This window comes from Capsicum annuum, chromosome 8 (assembly GCF_002878395.1).
Source record: "Capsicum annuum cultivar UCD-10X-F1 chromosome 8, UCD10Xv1.1, whole genome shotgun sequence".
In the NCBI taxonomy this organism is placed as follows: domain Eukaryota; kingdom Viridiplantae; phylum Streptophyta; class Magnoliopsida; order Solanales; family Solanaceae; genus Capsicum; species Capsicum annuum.
In genome coordinates this window covers 153,058,411-153,070,493 of record NC_061118.1, presented here as the reverse complement: position 1 = coordinate 153,070,493, position 12,083 = coordinate 153,058,411, and the positions used below count along the sequence as shown (strand labels likewise).

At 35.6% G+C, this 12,083-nt stretch overlaps 1 protein-coding gene across 1 annotated transcript; it reads left to right on the top strand.

Moving 5' to 3' along the window:
* The first annotated feature begins 1,679 nt into the window (after nucleotides 1-1,679).
* On the top strand, nucleotides 1,680-7,487 carry LOC107839547 (mevalonate kinase). Its single transcript, XM_016683083.2, has 5 exons — nucleotides 1,680-2,089; nucleotides 3,217-3,454; nucleotides 3,546-3,799; nucleotides 5,872-6,285; nucleotides 7,099-7,487. The coding sequence occupies exons 1-5, from the start codon at nucleotides 1,957-1,959 to the stop codon at nucleotides 7,245-7,247; spliced, it is 1,188 nt and encodes a 395-aa protein (XP_016538569.2). The 5' UTR covers nucleotides 1,680-1,956; the 3' UTR covers nucleotides 7,248-7,487.
* Nucleotides 7,488-12,083: the final 4,596 nt, after the last annotated feature.

Sequence of the window (12,083 nt, the reverse complement as noted above, 5' to 3'; positions counted from 1 at the left end):
GGAGAATATTTGTTGATGGCGCATAAGCTTAAAATTGTCACGGCCGTTTAATTAGAGTTCATAAAAGCTTTTGAGTTGACCCCATATATTGTCATACTAGGATGTGTTTGGTATCAAAAGCTATTTTCAATAAAAAAAAAATAAAAAATAAAGTGGGTTCACTTATTTTCTTGTGTTTGATCAATAATAAGAGAATATTATTTTGAAAATATTTGTATGTAATATAGGCACACACTATGTAAAGACAGATGCATTGTAAATACACAAAATTGATATGAATTCAATACTTTTGATACAGAGTATAACGTTATTAAAAACCACTAAGATTGCAACATTGAACCCATATTTTTAAATATGAAAAGTTTAATGTCAAGAATCTTAAAGGTTTAACTCATACAAATTATATTCTGGATCTGTCTCTTCCATTAGGTGGAGAGGATGAAGTATGTTGGAGGGAGTTAGAAGACAATTAATATGAAACGGCGCTTATAAAATTTATTTTCACCACTTTTATCAAATAAGTCATGTTTAAATGTGATATAGCACAATCACATATAAATCATCAGAAGGAAAAATAATTTAATTTGCCTGCACGTATTTGCTTCTTTCGCTTGTGATGGGTGATGCCCATCACAAATTATGATACACCGGAAAGCAACCTTGAATAAAATATCTTTGTTGTGTCTAAATAACTTTTTGTTTGTAATTTGTATTTGATATCTGATTGAATTCGATTAAATTTGAATTCACATTAAAAAAAATTATATTGGGATAAAGTTAGTGTATGATATACCATATTGGGGTAAAGAGATTAAAATCACGCACAAACAATTGAGAGTGGTTTGGTAAGAGAAGTCAGCAACAAAAAAGGAATTCTTGTCTCAAGTCTACTATTTAATTATTATTATTTTTTTTTTAGTAACATGACCCACTTTTAAATATTTTAATTTATTGAAAGAATTGAAACACATCGAAATGGTACCAGCCGTATTTAATAATAGAAGGATTTTGTAATTTAAAATTTAATTACAAATCTTAAAAATTTACAAAGTGATTTACAAATCACCAACTATCAAGAATTCTTTTAAAAAATTCGTCTCATCAAAATCTTTTAAAAATTAAAAATTAATCAAAAACCTGATTTACATAGACAAATTGATTATCGATTCGATCGATGTTTAATATCAATTTTTATGTTATTCAATAATTGATTAATTATAGTAATTAATCCGACAGATTAATCATCAGTCTTTTTTTATTCGGCAGATTAATCATCGATCTTTTTTAGTCGATAGATTAATCATCGATCCTTTTTTATCCGACTAGTTACATTAATATATACACAATCTTTTTTCTTTTTTAAAAAAAAAAAAATGATACTAAAATGAGTGGAGAGTAGAAAACTTACCATTTGGAAAGAGAACGAACATTTAGAAATAAAATACGAAGTTTCAAAAAAGGAGAGAGTTGAAGAAATAATGAGTTTTTAATAAGAATGGAGGAGATAAAAAAATTAGAGAAAGGGAAAGAATTAATTGAAATTGAAAGAGTGAGTTGAATTTATATTTTAAGTATATTTATAAATATCATCCATAATATTTAAGTATTATGTTATTATAACCTTTAATTTTATTTTAAAATGAGAAAATAAAAGTATTTCATTTTACTGATGTAAAACATGAAAATTCAGCCAAATTTTCTCAACAGAAAATGGGACAATTTTCATATTTTGGAAAGGGGAAAAAATGTGAATGTGCGCTTTATTTCGTAAAATAAAATTCTCCGCCATATTCAACCAACACAGTAGCAGTCCAGCAGTCAGCATTCAGCTGCAGTAGCCAACCGCAGTCTCCTTCTGACCGATCTCTCTCTCTCTCTCTATATATATATATATAAATAAAAGGCACAGATTCGTATCTCGAAAATAACGAAAAAGGGGAAAGGGAAAAGTAAAAAATGGAGGTGAGAGCGCGAGCTCCGGGGAAGATAATATTGGCTGGAGAACATGCTGTAGTTCACGGATCAGCTGCCGTTGCTGCCTCCATTGATCTCTATACTTACGTCTCCCTTCGCTTCCCTACTCCTGCTGGTACACCATTCGTCTCCAAATCTCTCGTAAAATATCATTTCCCAATCTAATTTGCTGCTTATCATTTCTTAATTCCCAAATAAATCCCTGCCTTTCACACTTTAAAATGTTGAAGAGTGTTCCTTCTCTGTAGTTGACAAATGATTTTCAATGTTATGCTTTTCAACTCTCTTCTCATTTTCATAAATATTACTACAATCCGTTCCTTATTCTCTTTATCTCCATTCAGTAACGGCTCCATCCCATATTAGTTTTTCACCTACTATAAATAGTTGTCCCAAATTGCTTGTCCATTTACCAAATCGAGACAAAATTAATCAAATTTTTCCTATTTTATTCCTGTGATTAATATTTCTTGAAAGCCTAAACGAGTTTATAAGTTCCAATTTTTTTTTCTTCAAAAGTGTATAAAGGATAAAATAGTAAAACTAACCATGTTATTTATGATTTCTTAGAAAGCGTGTAAAGAGGAAAGTGGAAAACTAGTATGGGACAGAGGGAGTGATAATATTTAGAAAGTGTTGTAGTCTTATAATGAGAAGAAGTATGTTACAAGCAATCCTTGCACTTTATCCTAAATCATTTTTGATTGTGTTATGTTGCAAACCTTTATAACTTATCAAGCACTGAGAAATGATTCATCAAAGAGGATTTTTCTCCTTAGCAAAGGCACCGTAAGAGACATTTAGTTTCCTGAAGAAATGTATAATTATATGATAAAGTGTTTATATAGTATTCTGATGGTTGAATTTTAGGCTTTTAGTTGCTAATAGGACTGGCTGATTGGTTAAATGTTACCATGCTATGGTCAGTGTTCTCTGCCACCACACCGATATTGAGATGAGATGCTGGAGTTCAAACTGACCTCAAGGATTTGTCACATATGCTAGGTCTATCCTAAAAATGGATGAACCAAGATAGCAATATGAAAAATTATGATAATTTTGCTTAAATTCAATTTTTACTGGTCTAAGCAGATTATTTTTCTTTGTAAGACCAACAAAGAAAAATCGGTTTTATCCAAACTGTTGTTTTCTTTTCATTTATAATCATAATATGTTTACTGGTTCCTTCATTTAGTTTTTATCAAATTATGCTCTTTTCTTCTTAATTTCTTTGGGAAATAGATAATGACGAAACACTAAGCCTCCAGCTTAAGGATGTGTCCTTAGAAGTTTCCTGGCCAATTGCAAGAATTAAAGAGGCTTTTCCTAACTTGGAAACCCAGATTCCGCCTTCCTCATGCTCGCTGGAGAAACTTAAATTAATTGCTATTCTAGTCGATGAGCAGAACATTCCTGAGGCAAATATAGGTCTCGCTGCTGGTGTCACTGCTTTTCTTTGGCTGTTCACCTCAGTCCATGGGTATTAACTTCCATTCCTTTGCTTGGCCACTTTAAATTCATTAAACAGAATCATATTATCATATTGACTTTCTCTTTGATTGCCTTATTAGATGCAAACCAGCTAAAGCAGTTGTAAATTCTGAGCTTCCACTGGGATCAGGCTTGGGTTCGTCTGCAGCTTTTTGTGTTGCACTCTCCGCGGCCATTCTTGCTTTGTCAGATTCAGTCAGTACGGATTTCAGCCACCAAGGTTGGCAAGTATTTGGAGAGAATGAGCTGGAATTGGTGAATAAATGGGCTTTCGAGGGCGAGAAAATAATTCATGGGAAGCCATCTGGTATTGACAACACAGTGAGCACATATGGTATGTCATAATAGCCATAGTTACCTTACCATATCTGCATTCCTTTTATGATATGTTAAACGATCAGAGAACATCATAGTCAAGCTGACAAGGGGCACTAAAGCATTGAATTTTCTTGACTTTTTGCCTAAACGGATAAAAGCATATGATTTGTGACTGAGAAGTGAGAAATTGGTAGGTCTGTGGGAGTTAATAAGAGTTTATTAAAATAGAAAAAGATATCTTATTGAACTTGTGGGTGCAAGAAAAAGCATGGGATTAACTTGAAAACTTTCCAAATTAAACATTATCTTTGAGGTTTTAATTAGTAGCACCATAGTCTTGCCGCCTTAAAGGACTCCGGAATAACAGCTTAATCTAATGGGAATTGCGTGTTTCAAAATTTCCCAAGAGCAATTCATTAGGCTTGTTAAAAATATTTCCATCTCTATGTTCGACCAGCAGTTGGTATTCTATGTTCTCCTACATTTTTGTAAAATCTGCTTCTTAAATTCTTCCAGAACATCCACTTCAAACAGTTGCAGTTTAATTTTCTTTTGGTGTGCTTTTGGAACCATGATATGGATAAGAGGTACCCAGTGATCTATGAAGAACTATTGAGATTCAATTATGGATTGTAGCAAGTTAGCAATACTTATTTTATCTTTCTATATAAGTCTTTAGATCTCCTTCGAGATAAGCATCCAATACCCCCTCGAACCATGGCCGAAGTTGCTACGACACACTAACTTCCCAGGGGTAACTTACCCCTGAACTCAATTTTAGCGTATTTGTGTCACCCTTTTGTGCTGACATGACAACTTTCTTACATAAAATGGATCGCACATCAAAGGTGTCACATTAGAACAAAAGGGTGACAAAAATACGCTAAAACTGAGTTCAGGGGGTAATAGGACACCCGTGAAGTTGGAGTGTGTCGTAGCAACTTTGGTCATAGTTCAGGGGCGTACTAGATGCTTTACTCAATCTCCATAAGTGTCTCAAATATTTGGCATATGATAAAAGACATCGTCAGTGTTTGTTTGAGAGCTGTTATATTGCCAGAAATGAGGATGTGTGTCCTCATCAGGCCAGAATCAAACAAGAACTGGAGACAATGTAAGCATTAAGCTCCTTCTAATATTAACAGATCCTTTACTTCTGTAGTAATTTTAGGCACACAAGTTAATTTCTTCATGTCCAAACCCCTAGCAAAAGTAGAGTTTTAGAGGAAGTAACTTGTAACAAAGACTGATGTCCACTGGAAATAAGTCTGATAACTGTTGACAGATAATCAACTTGGCACAATATATAAAAGAAACCTTGCCTTTCAAGTTAAATTATGTTGGTTTTCCACTTGTTTGAGTCTTCGGCTCTTTAGACATGGTGGAAGCAGTGGAGACAGAAAATATTCATTTTAAGGTAGATGGGTACAGTCAACATGGGAAGGATTCTTCTAGTCACAATCTAGGCATATCATTACTTACTCACAAAAGGAAATGCAAGTTTTTTTCACTTTGCATGTCCTATATTGCTCAATAATTATAACTTTTTGTTCGTAGGTAGAAGAGAATTGTTCTCTCTTCTTTTGCTGTTCTACTGATTAAACTTTACATATATGTCCTGTTTAAATTTGGTCTGACAAAACATACAATGAAGTCTTACATCCATAAGAGAATCTGAATTTTCTATTCATGAAGGTAATTAATTAGCTGTTATAGAAGGTTATCTAATTAGAAATTAGAACAGATGAGCTGTTGTAAAATTAAGGTCTGCTTGGCAAAGAAGATTTATGCTTATGGAAGTTCCTGAGTTACAATGTTAATTTCTCTCATGTGCATTGGCAGCGTTTTGACATTCTTCTCTATGTGGCATTTTTTTTGGGACATGGGATTTGCATAGTCAGTAGTCACTTGCTCTTCTGTTCCTTCTACTGTCATCAAGGCATCTGTAAATGATTCTGCCTAACTATTTTCCATGGTGGATTTTTCTTTTATGGTTAAGAAACATAGAATACCTCTAATTTTCAGATACTAAATTGAAGGATATGTCAGGATTCTAATGACTTTATAACCTATAAACTTAACATACAGGAAACATGATCAAGTTTAAGTCAGGCGATTTAACACGCCTCAAAACAAACATGCCACTTAAAATGCTGATCACTAACACAAAGGTTGGGAGAAATACAAAAGCTTTGGTAGCTGGCGTCTCTGAAAGGACTATGAGGCATCCGACTGCAATGGCTTCTGTGTTTACTTCAGTGGATTCTATCAGTAATGAAGTGGCTGCAATTATTCAATCGCCTGTCTCAGATGATCTTGCCATAACCGAGAAAGAAGAAAAACTGGCAGAGTTGATGGAGATGAACCAAGGATTGCTTCAATGCATGGGTGTTAGCCATGCTTCCATAGAAACTGTTGTTAGAACAACTCTAAAGTACAAACTGTCTACCAAGTTAACTGGAGCTGGTGGTGGAGGCTGTGCTTTGACATTACTACCAACCCGTATCCTTTGATTATTTTCCTTCTGATAAATGCTTTCTATTTAAACGTGCTATTTATATGGTATCTCTATTCAATACTGACATTTTTGGAGTTGCTTTATTTCTCCAGGATATAGTTTGATTTTACCTCTAAACTCCATCTGCTTTACCTTGGGGTTCATAAATGGGCTGCCTTGGCCATCCCTATGCATAGAAAGTTTAGGTTCTTGAACATTACTCTGAAAAGGTTTTAAAAAAAAAGGCTATTCACTTGGACACAGCTCTATTTGCCTAGAATATAGATTTCGTGTTTAGTGTGCTCCAACTTTTGATAATATTGAGTCAACTTTGCTTGTACTGATAGAGATGAACAACTATCTTTATCACTAACATTTTCAATATAGTGGCATACAACTATCTTTATCACTAACATTTTCAATATATTGGCATACGCATTTTGCTTGTGGAACCAACATCTTATTTGAAAGTATGAGCTGCAATCCTTTCCCGTGTGTCCCACTGTTTGTCTAAGTTTTTTATTCCATTTTTCTTACAACAAAGAACGTTTGCACATGAAAGCATTCGTTAAATTGATTGAAATTACATGATTCTGCAGCTATTGTACAGTGTTATGACCATCTTCTCTGAAATTACATAATTCTACAGCTATTTTACAGTGTTGTATCCATCTCTTCTTGGCCAATACATTTATCTTTGACCTGTCTGAAAAAACAATCGCTAGACACACTAATCTTCCCTAAATAGCTTATCATGTGTGTTGCCGAGTTCCCCACATTTCATCCTAGTCTTTTCGCTTCTCCTTAACAATTTCCAGTTCTGGCAGGAACCGTTGTTGATAAAGTGATGGCTGATTTAGAAACATGCGGATTCCAATGCCTGCTTGCTGGAATTGGAGGAAATGGTGTAGAATTTTCCTATATCGGTATTCCTGATCTTGGAGCCAACGGACGCAATTTGTCATGAGATGAATGTGGACATGGAGGAGGTGCGCTTTGCAATCTAGAGAAGCTCAGGTCCCTGCCATCTGCTTGTTATAGTTCCAAGTCTCAATTACTTGCAATAATCATAAGAGATTAATCTCACGTTTTTTTTTTTCCTTTGTTCTTTAACAAACATATAATTGTTAATGGGAAGATTCTTTGTTTTTATGATTGTATTTACACGCTAATTATTCTAATTCCAAAATTCTCTTGGTTCCTCCAATTTACTAGTCCTCCAAATTTGTCTAATTTTATTACCTAGTTGCTTACGGTTTCTTCTGGACAACATTTAACAGTAGCGAAACCTTGATTTTTCTCAAGGGAGCCCAAACACAGACTGATACATGAAATAATGATTGAAAGACTTCACATAGTTGGAAATGGAGATTAAAAGAAGTTTAGTCCAGATCAGCAACTAGTTCTGGAAAACAGTTATAACTGCCAATTAGTTACACAATTTACTGTCATTCTCAATTCTATAAAAGTTAGTTACAAATGTATTCTTAGGTATTCCATTTTCACTGATATATAGAGAACATGTAAAATGAAGGATCATAACAAGAAATATCAGTTTCTCTTCTAAAATTCTCTCTATTCTATTCTCTTTTTTCTCTTCTCTCTTCTTCTAAATTCATCATCTTGAGCTGAAATTTCGAACCCTGTTTCTGAATCAGCCTACAAATCTCGAGTTATCCTCTATAACTCCTACATTTGTGTAACATTGGTATCAAAGCCAATTGACTTCTTGGCAACCATGACGAAAACAGCAAGATCCATTGATAGTTCTCCAGCTGAAATGGGGAAAATAAGGGATATGCTACAGAAATTGTCAGCGGATATGGGAACTTTGACAGGAGAGGTCACTAGCTTGAAAAGATTGGATCAAGTAGTGATGGAATTGAAAGAGCAGTTGGTGCAATCTGGAGAAAATAGGAGGGAGAAATCTCCTCTGGATAGAACAGGTCCCTCTGGACATCGACATTCAGAAGAAAGAAGGCAAGATAAAAACCCTGCAAGCTATAACACTCACAATTCCAATTTCTCAAGATGGTCGAGAATGGATTATTTGAGATTTTTGGGAGATGATTTACGATCCTGGTTGTTCAAAACTGAACAATTCTTCTCCATGAAAAATGTTGCTAATGAGGATAAGGTTTCTATTGCAGCTTTGCAGTTGGAGGGAGAAGCCATTCAGTGGCATCTATCTTTTACGAGGTATAGGCAATATTTACAACCGCCTACATGGACCGAGTACGTAATAGCTGTGGTGGATAGGTTTGGGACTGACTTTGATGACCCTATGGAGGAGCTGAAAAAGATCAAACAGGTGGGGAGCGTGAAAGAATATCAGGCTGTATTTGAGAAGTATTTGACTAGGGTCAAATTGTCTGAAGAAAATGCTATTAGTTGTTACATTGGGGGTTTGAAACCTGACCTGAACATTGCTATAAAGATTACTCAACCTACATCACTTTCACAGGTGTATAAGAGTGCAAGAATGCAAGAAGCATTTCTTATGGCCATCAAACCATCCAGTGGATTCCATAGTCTCAACACATCTAAGAGGTCAACTAAGCACAGGTTGCAGAGTAAACCAGGACTATTACCAACTCCAAGTACTGGTTATGCAGGCCACAAAAAGGTGTTAACCGGAGAACATTAAGTATTGAAGAAATGAATGACAGGAGATCTAAAGGTCTTTGTTACTTCTGTGATGAGAGGTACACTTTTGGTCATCAATGCAAGACTATTAAGCAGTTGTACTTGATGGAAATAGAGGAGCAGGATGAGGGTGGTGATGACCAGATTTTGGGAATGATAGATCCTAAAGAAAGTCAAGAAGTGGAGATAGCTAACACAATGGAGCAACTAGAAATTTCTATTCATGCTTTAAATGGTTCCTTAGGATATAGGACCTTGAAAGTGACTGGCTATCACTTTAAAAGCCTTTACACATCTTGATTGATACTGGTAGTTCACACAACTTTATTGACCCTGAGTTGCTACAACCATTGGGGTGCCCTATCAGATTAGTTCTTCCTGAAAAAGTTGTAGCAGCCAATGGAAATGACATGCAAATTGACAAGATGTGCACTATATCTTGGTTGTTACAAGGAGCTGAGTTTTCTGCTGATTTCTTGTTGTTACCACTAGGTTCTTGTAGGGTGGTTTTAGGGATTCAATGGCTGCTCACCTTGGGGGATATTAAGATGAATTTCAAGAAACTCACCATGGAATTCTACTACAAAGAACCATTGTCTTAGAGGTGCGGGAAGTCAAGTCACAGCCTCAGGAGCTGGAAAATGGCTAAGTTTTTAGGTAATCAATCTCAACTATGTATGATCCAAGTAGTTCCCTCTATGAATAGTGACGTACAATGGTATGCCATTGAAACTAAGGAACAACCTGAAACAGATGTAAGCTTATTAAGTTTATTGGGGCAGTTTCAATCTTTATTTATAGAACCTACTCAGTTACCACCTTCTAGAGGTGTTTTTGGTCATAGGATTATGTTACACCATGGTACTAAACCTATAAACAAGAGCCAAATATAGATATCCATCTGTGAAAAAGGATATCATTGAAGGGTTAATACAACAAATATTGAATCAAGTGATCATACAACCTAGTTATAGTCCTTTTGCTTCTCCTGTTGTTTTAGTTAGGAAGAAGGATGGTTCTTGGAGGATGTGTGTGGACTATGGAGATTTAAATAAACATACCGTCAAGAACAAGTTTTCAATTTCAATTGTTGAAGACTCTTTAGATGAGTTAGAAGGGTCCAAGATCTTTTCTAAGATTGACCTCAGGTCTGGTTACCATCAGCTGAGAAAGGCAGAGGAGGATGTGCCTAAAACAGCTTTTAGAACACACTCAAGTCATTTTGAATATTTGGTTATGCCCTTTGGTTTATCAAATACGCCAGCAACTTTCCAAGGACTTGTGAATTTTGTATTTTAACCCTTCCTAAGGAAGTTTGTCTTAGTCTTCTTTGATGATATCTTTGTATATAGCAAGAGCTTGGAAGATCACTTGCTGCATCTTACAGCTGTTTTTGAAGTTATGATGCAACACCACCTATTTGCTAAAGAAAGTAAATATTTGTTTGGGGTGTTGAGGATTGAGTATCTTGGCCATTTTATTACTGAGCATGGAGTGTCTACTGATCCTCAAAAGGTGAATGTTGTGCAAAATTGGCCTGTTCCTACTACTCTTAAGCAAATGAGAGGATTTTTGAGATTAGCCGGCTATTATAGAAGGTTCATCCAGGGATTTGGTATAATTGCTAGACCATTAACTAACCTCTTAAAGAGGGACAATTTCAAATGGTCTAATGAAGCAACTATTGCATTTGTAACTCTTAAGGAAAGACTTACTCAGGCTCTTGTTTTAGCTTTACCTAATGTTGCTAAACTCTTTATTGTGGAAACTGATGCAAGTGGGACTGGTATTGGTGTTGTTCTCATGCAAGAGGGTCATCCCATTACTTTTATTAGCAAAGCTCTTGCCCCTAAACATGCATCCATGTCGGTATATGATAGAGAGTTATTGGCTATTGTGCAGGCTGTTACAAAATTCAAAATATTTTCTTGGTCAAAAGTTTGTCACTAGAACTGATCAAAAAGCTTTGAAGTTTTTTATGGAACAAAAGTTGTATATTAACTCTCAACTCTTGTGGTTGACTAAACTAATGCCATTTGACCACACAATTGAATATAAGAGAGGGATGGGAAACAAAGTGGTTGATGCTTTATCAAGGGTAACAGGTGTTGAACTTATGTCATTGGTGTTATCTACTGCTACTTATGATCTTTTTCAGGCCATAATTGATAGTTGGCATGCTGACCATGAGACACGAGCTCTTATTCATCAACTCCAAACCTCTCCTGGCACTCTCAAGCAGAATACTTGGTGTAATAATCAATTCAGGAGGAAAGGAAGACTTATGGTGGGAAATAACCATCAGCTGAGAATTCAGATCATCACCTTGTGGCATTCTTCCCCTCAGGGTGGCCACTCAGGCATAGAGGCCACCTTGAAGAAATTGCCTAATCTTTTCTACTGAAAAGGGCTCAGATCTGATGTTCAGAAGTTTATTAATGCATGTGATGTGTGTCAAAAGAACAAAGCAGACTTAGCAACTTCTCCTGATTTATTATAACCGCTGGTCATACCTGATGTAGTTTGGTCTCAAATCAACATGGATTTTATCACTGGACTTCCTAATTCTAGAGGTTATAAAGTCATATTGGTGGTGGTTGACAGGTTAAGCAAATATGCTCATTTTATGGCTCTTAAACACCCTTGTACTGCTGCATCTGTTGCTTAGGTATTTTTGGATATGGTAGTGAAACTTCATGGTCTTTCCGATGCAATTACTAGTGACAGAGATGCTATTTTCCTCGGCACATTTTGGCAGGAGTTATTCACCTTACAAAGGATCCATCTACACACATCATCAGCGTATCACCCACAGTCTGATGGCCAGACGGAAGTACTGAACAGATGTTTGGAGACATATTTGAGGTGTTTCTGTAGTGAATATGCTTCTAATTGGTCAACTTGTTTAGCTATGGCTGAATACTGGTACAATACATCCTATCATTCCGATATTCATATGACTCCATATGAAGCATTGTATGGCAGACCTTCCCCTTTGCACTTGCCTTACCTTCCGGGTGAATCAGCTTCGGCTGAAGTTGATAATTCTCTTCTTCACAGAGAATTGATTTTACAATTTCTCAAGCATCATTTGACCAGGGCTCAACTGAGAATGGAGCAGCAGGTTGACCTACATAGAAGTGATAGATCCTTTAAC

Bases quoted from the DNA above. Each gene is read 5' to 3' on its own strand.
- LOC107839547 (XM_016683083.2), top strand. From the start codon at position 1,957: ATGGAGGTGAGAGCGCGAGCTCCGGGGAAGATAATATTGGCTGGAGAA. The intron at 2,090-3,216 runs GTACACCATTCG...TTTGGGAAATAG, and splicing joins TCGCTTCCCTACTCCTGCTG to ATAATGACGAAACACTAAGC. The intron at 3,455-3,545 runs GTATTAACTTCC...TTGCCTTATTAG, and splicing joins CTGTTCACCTCAGTCCATGG to ATGCAAACCAGCTAAAGCAG.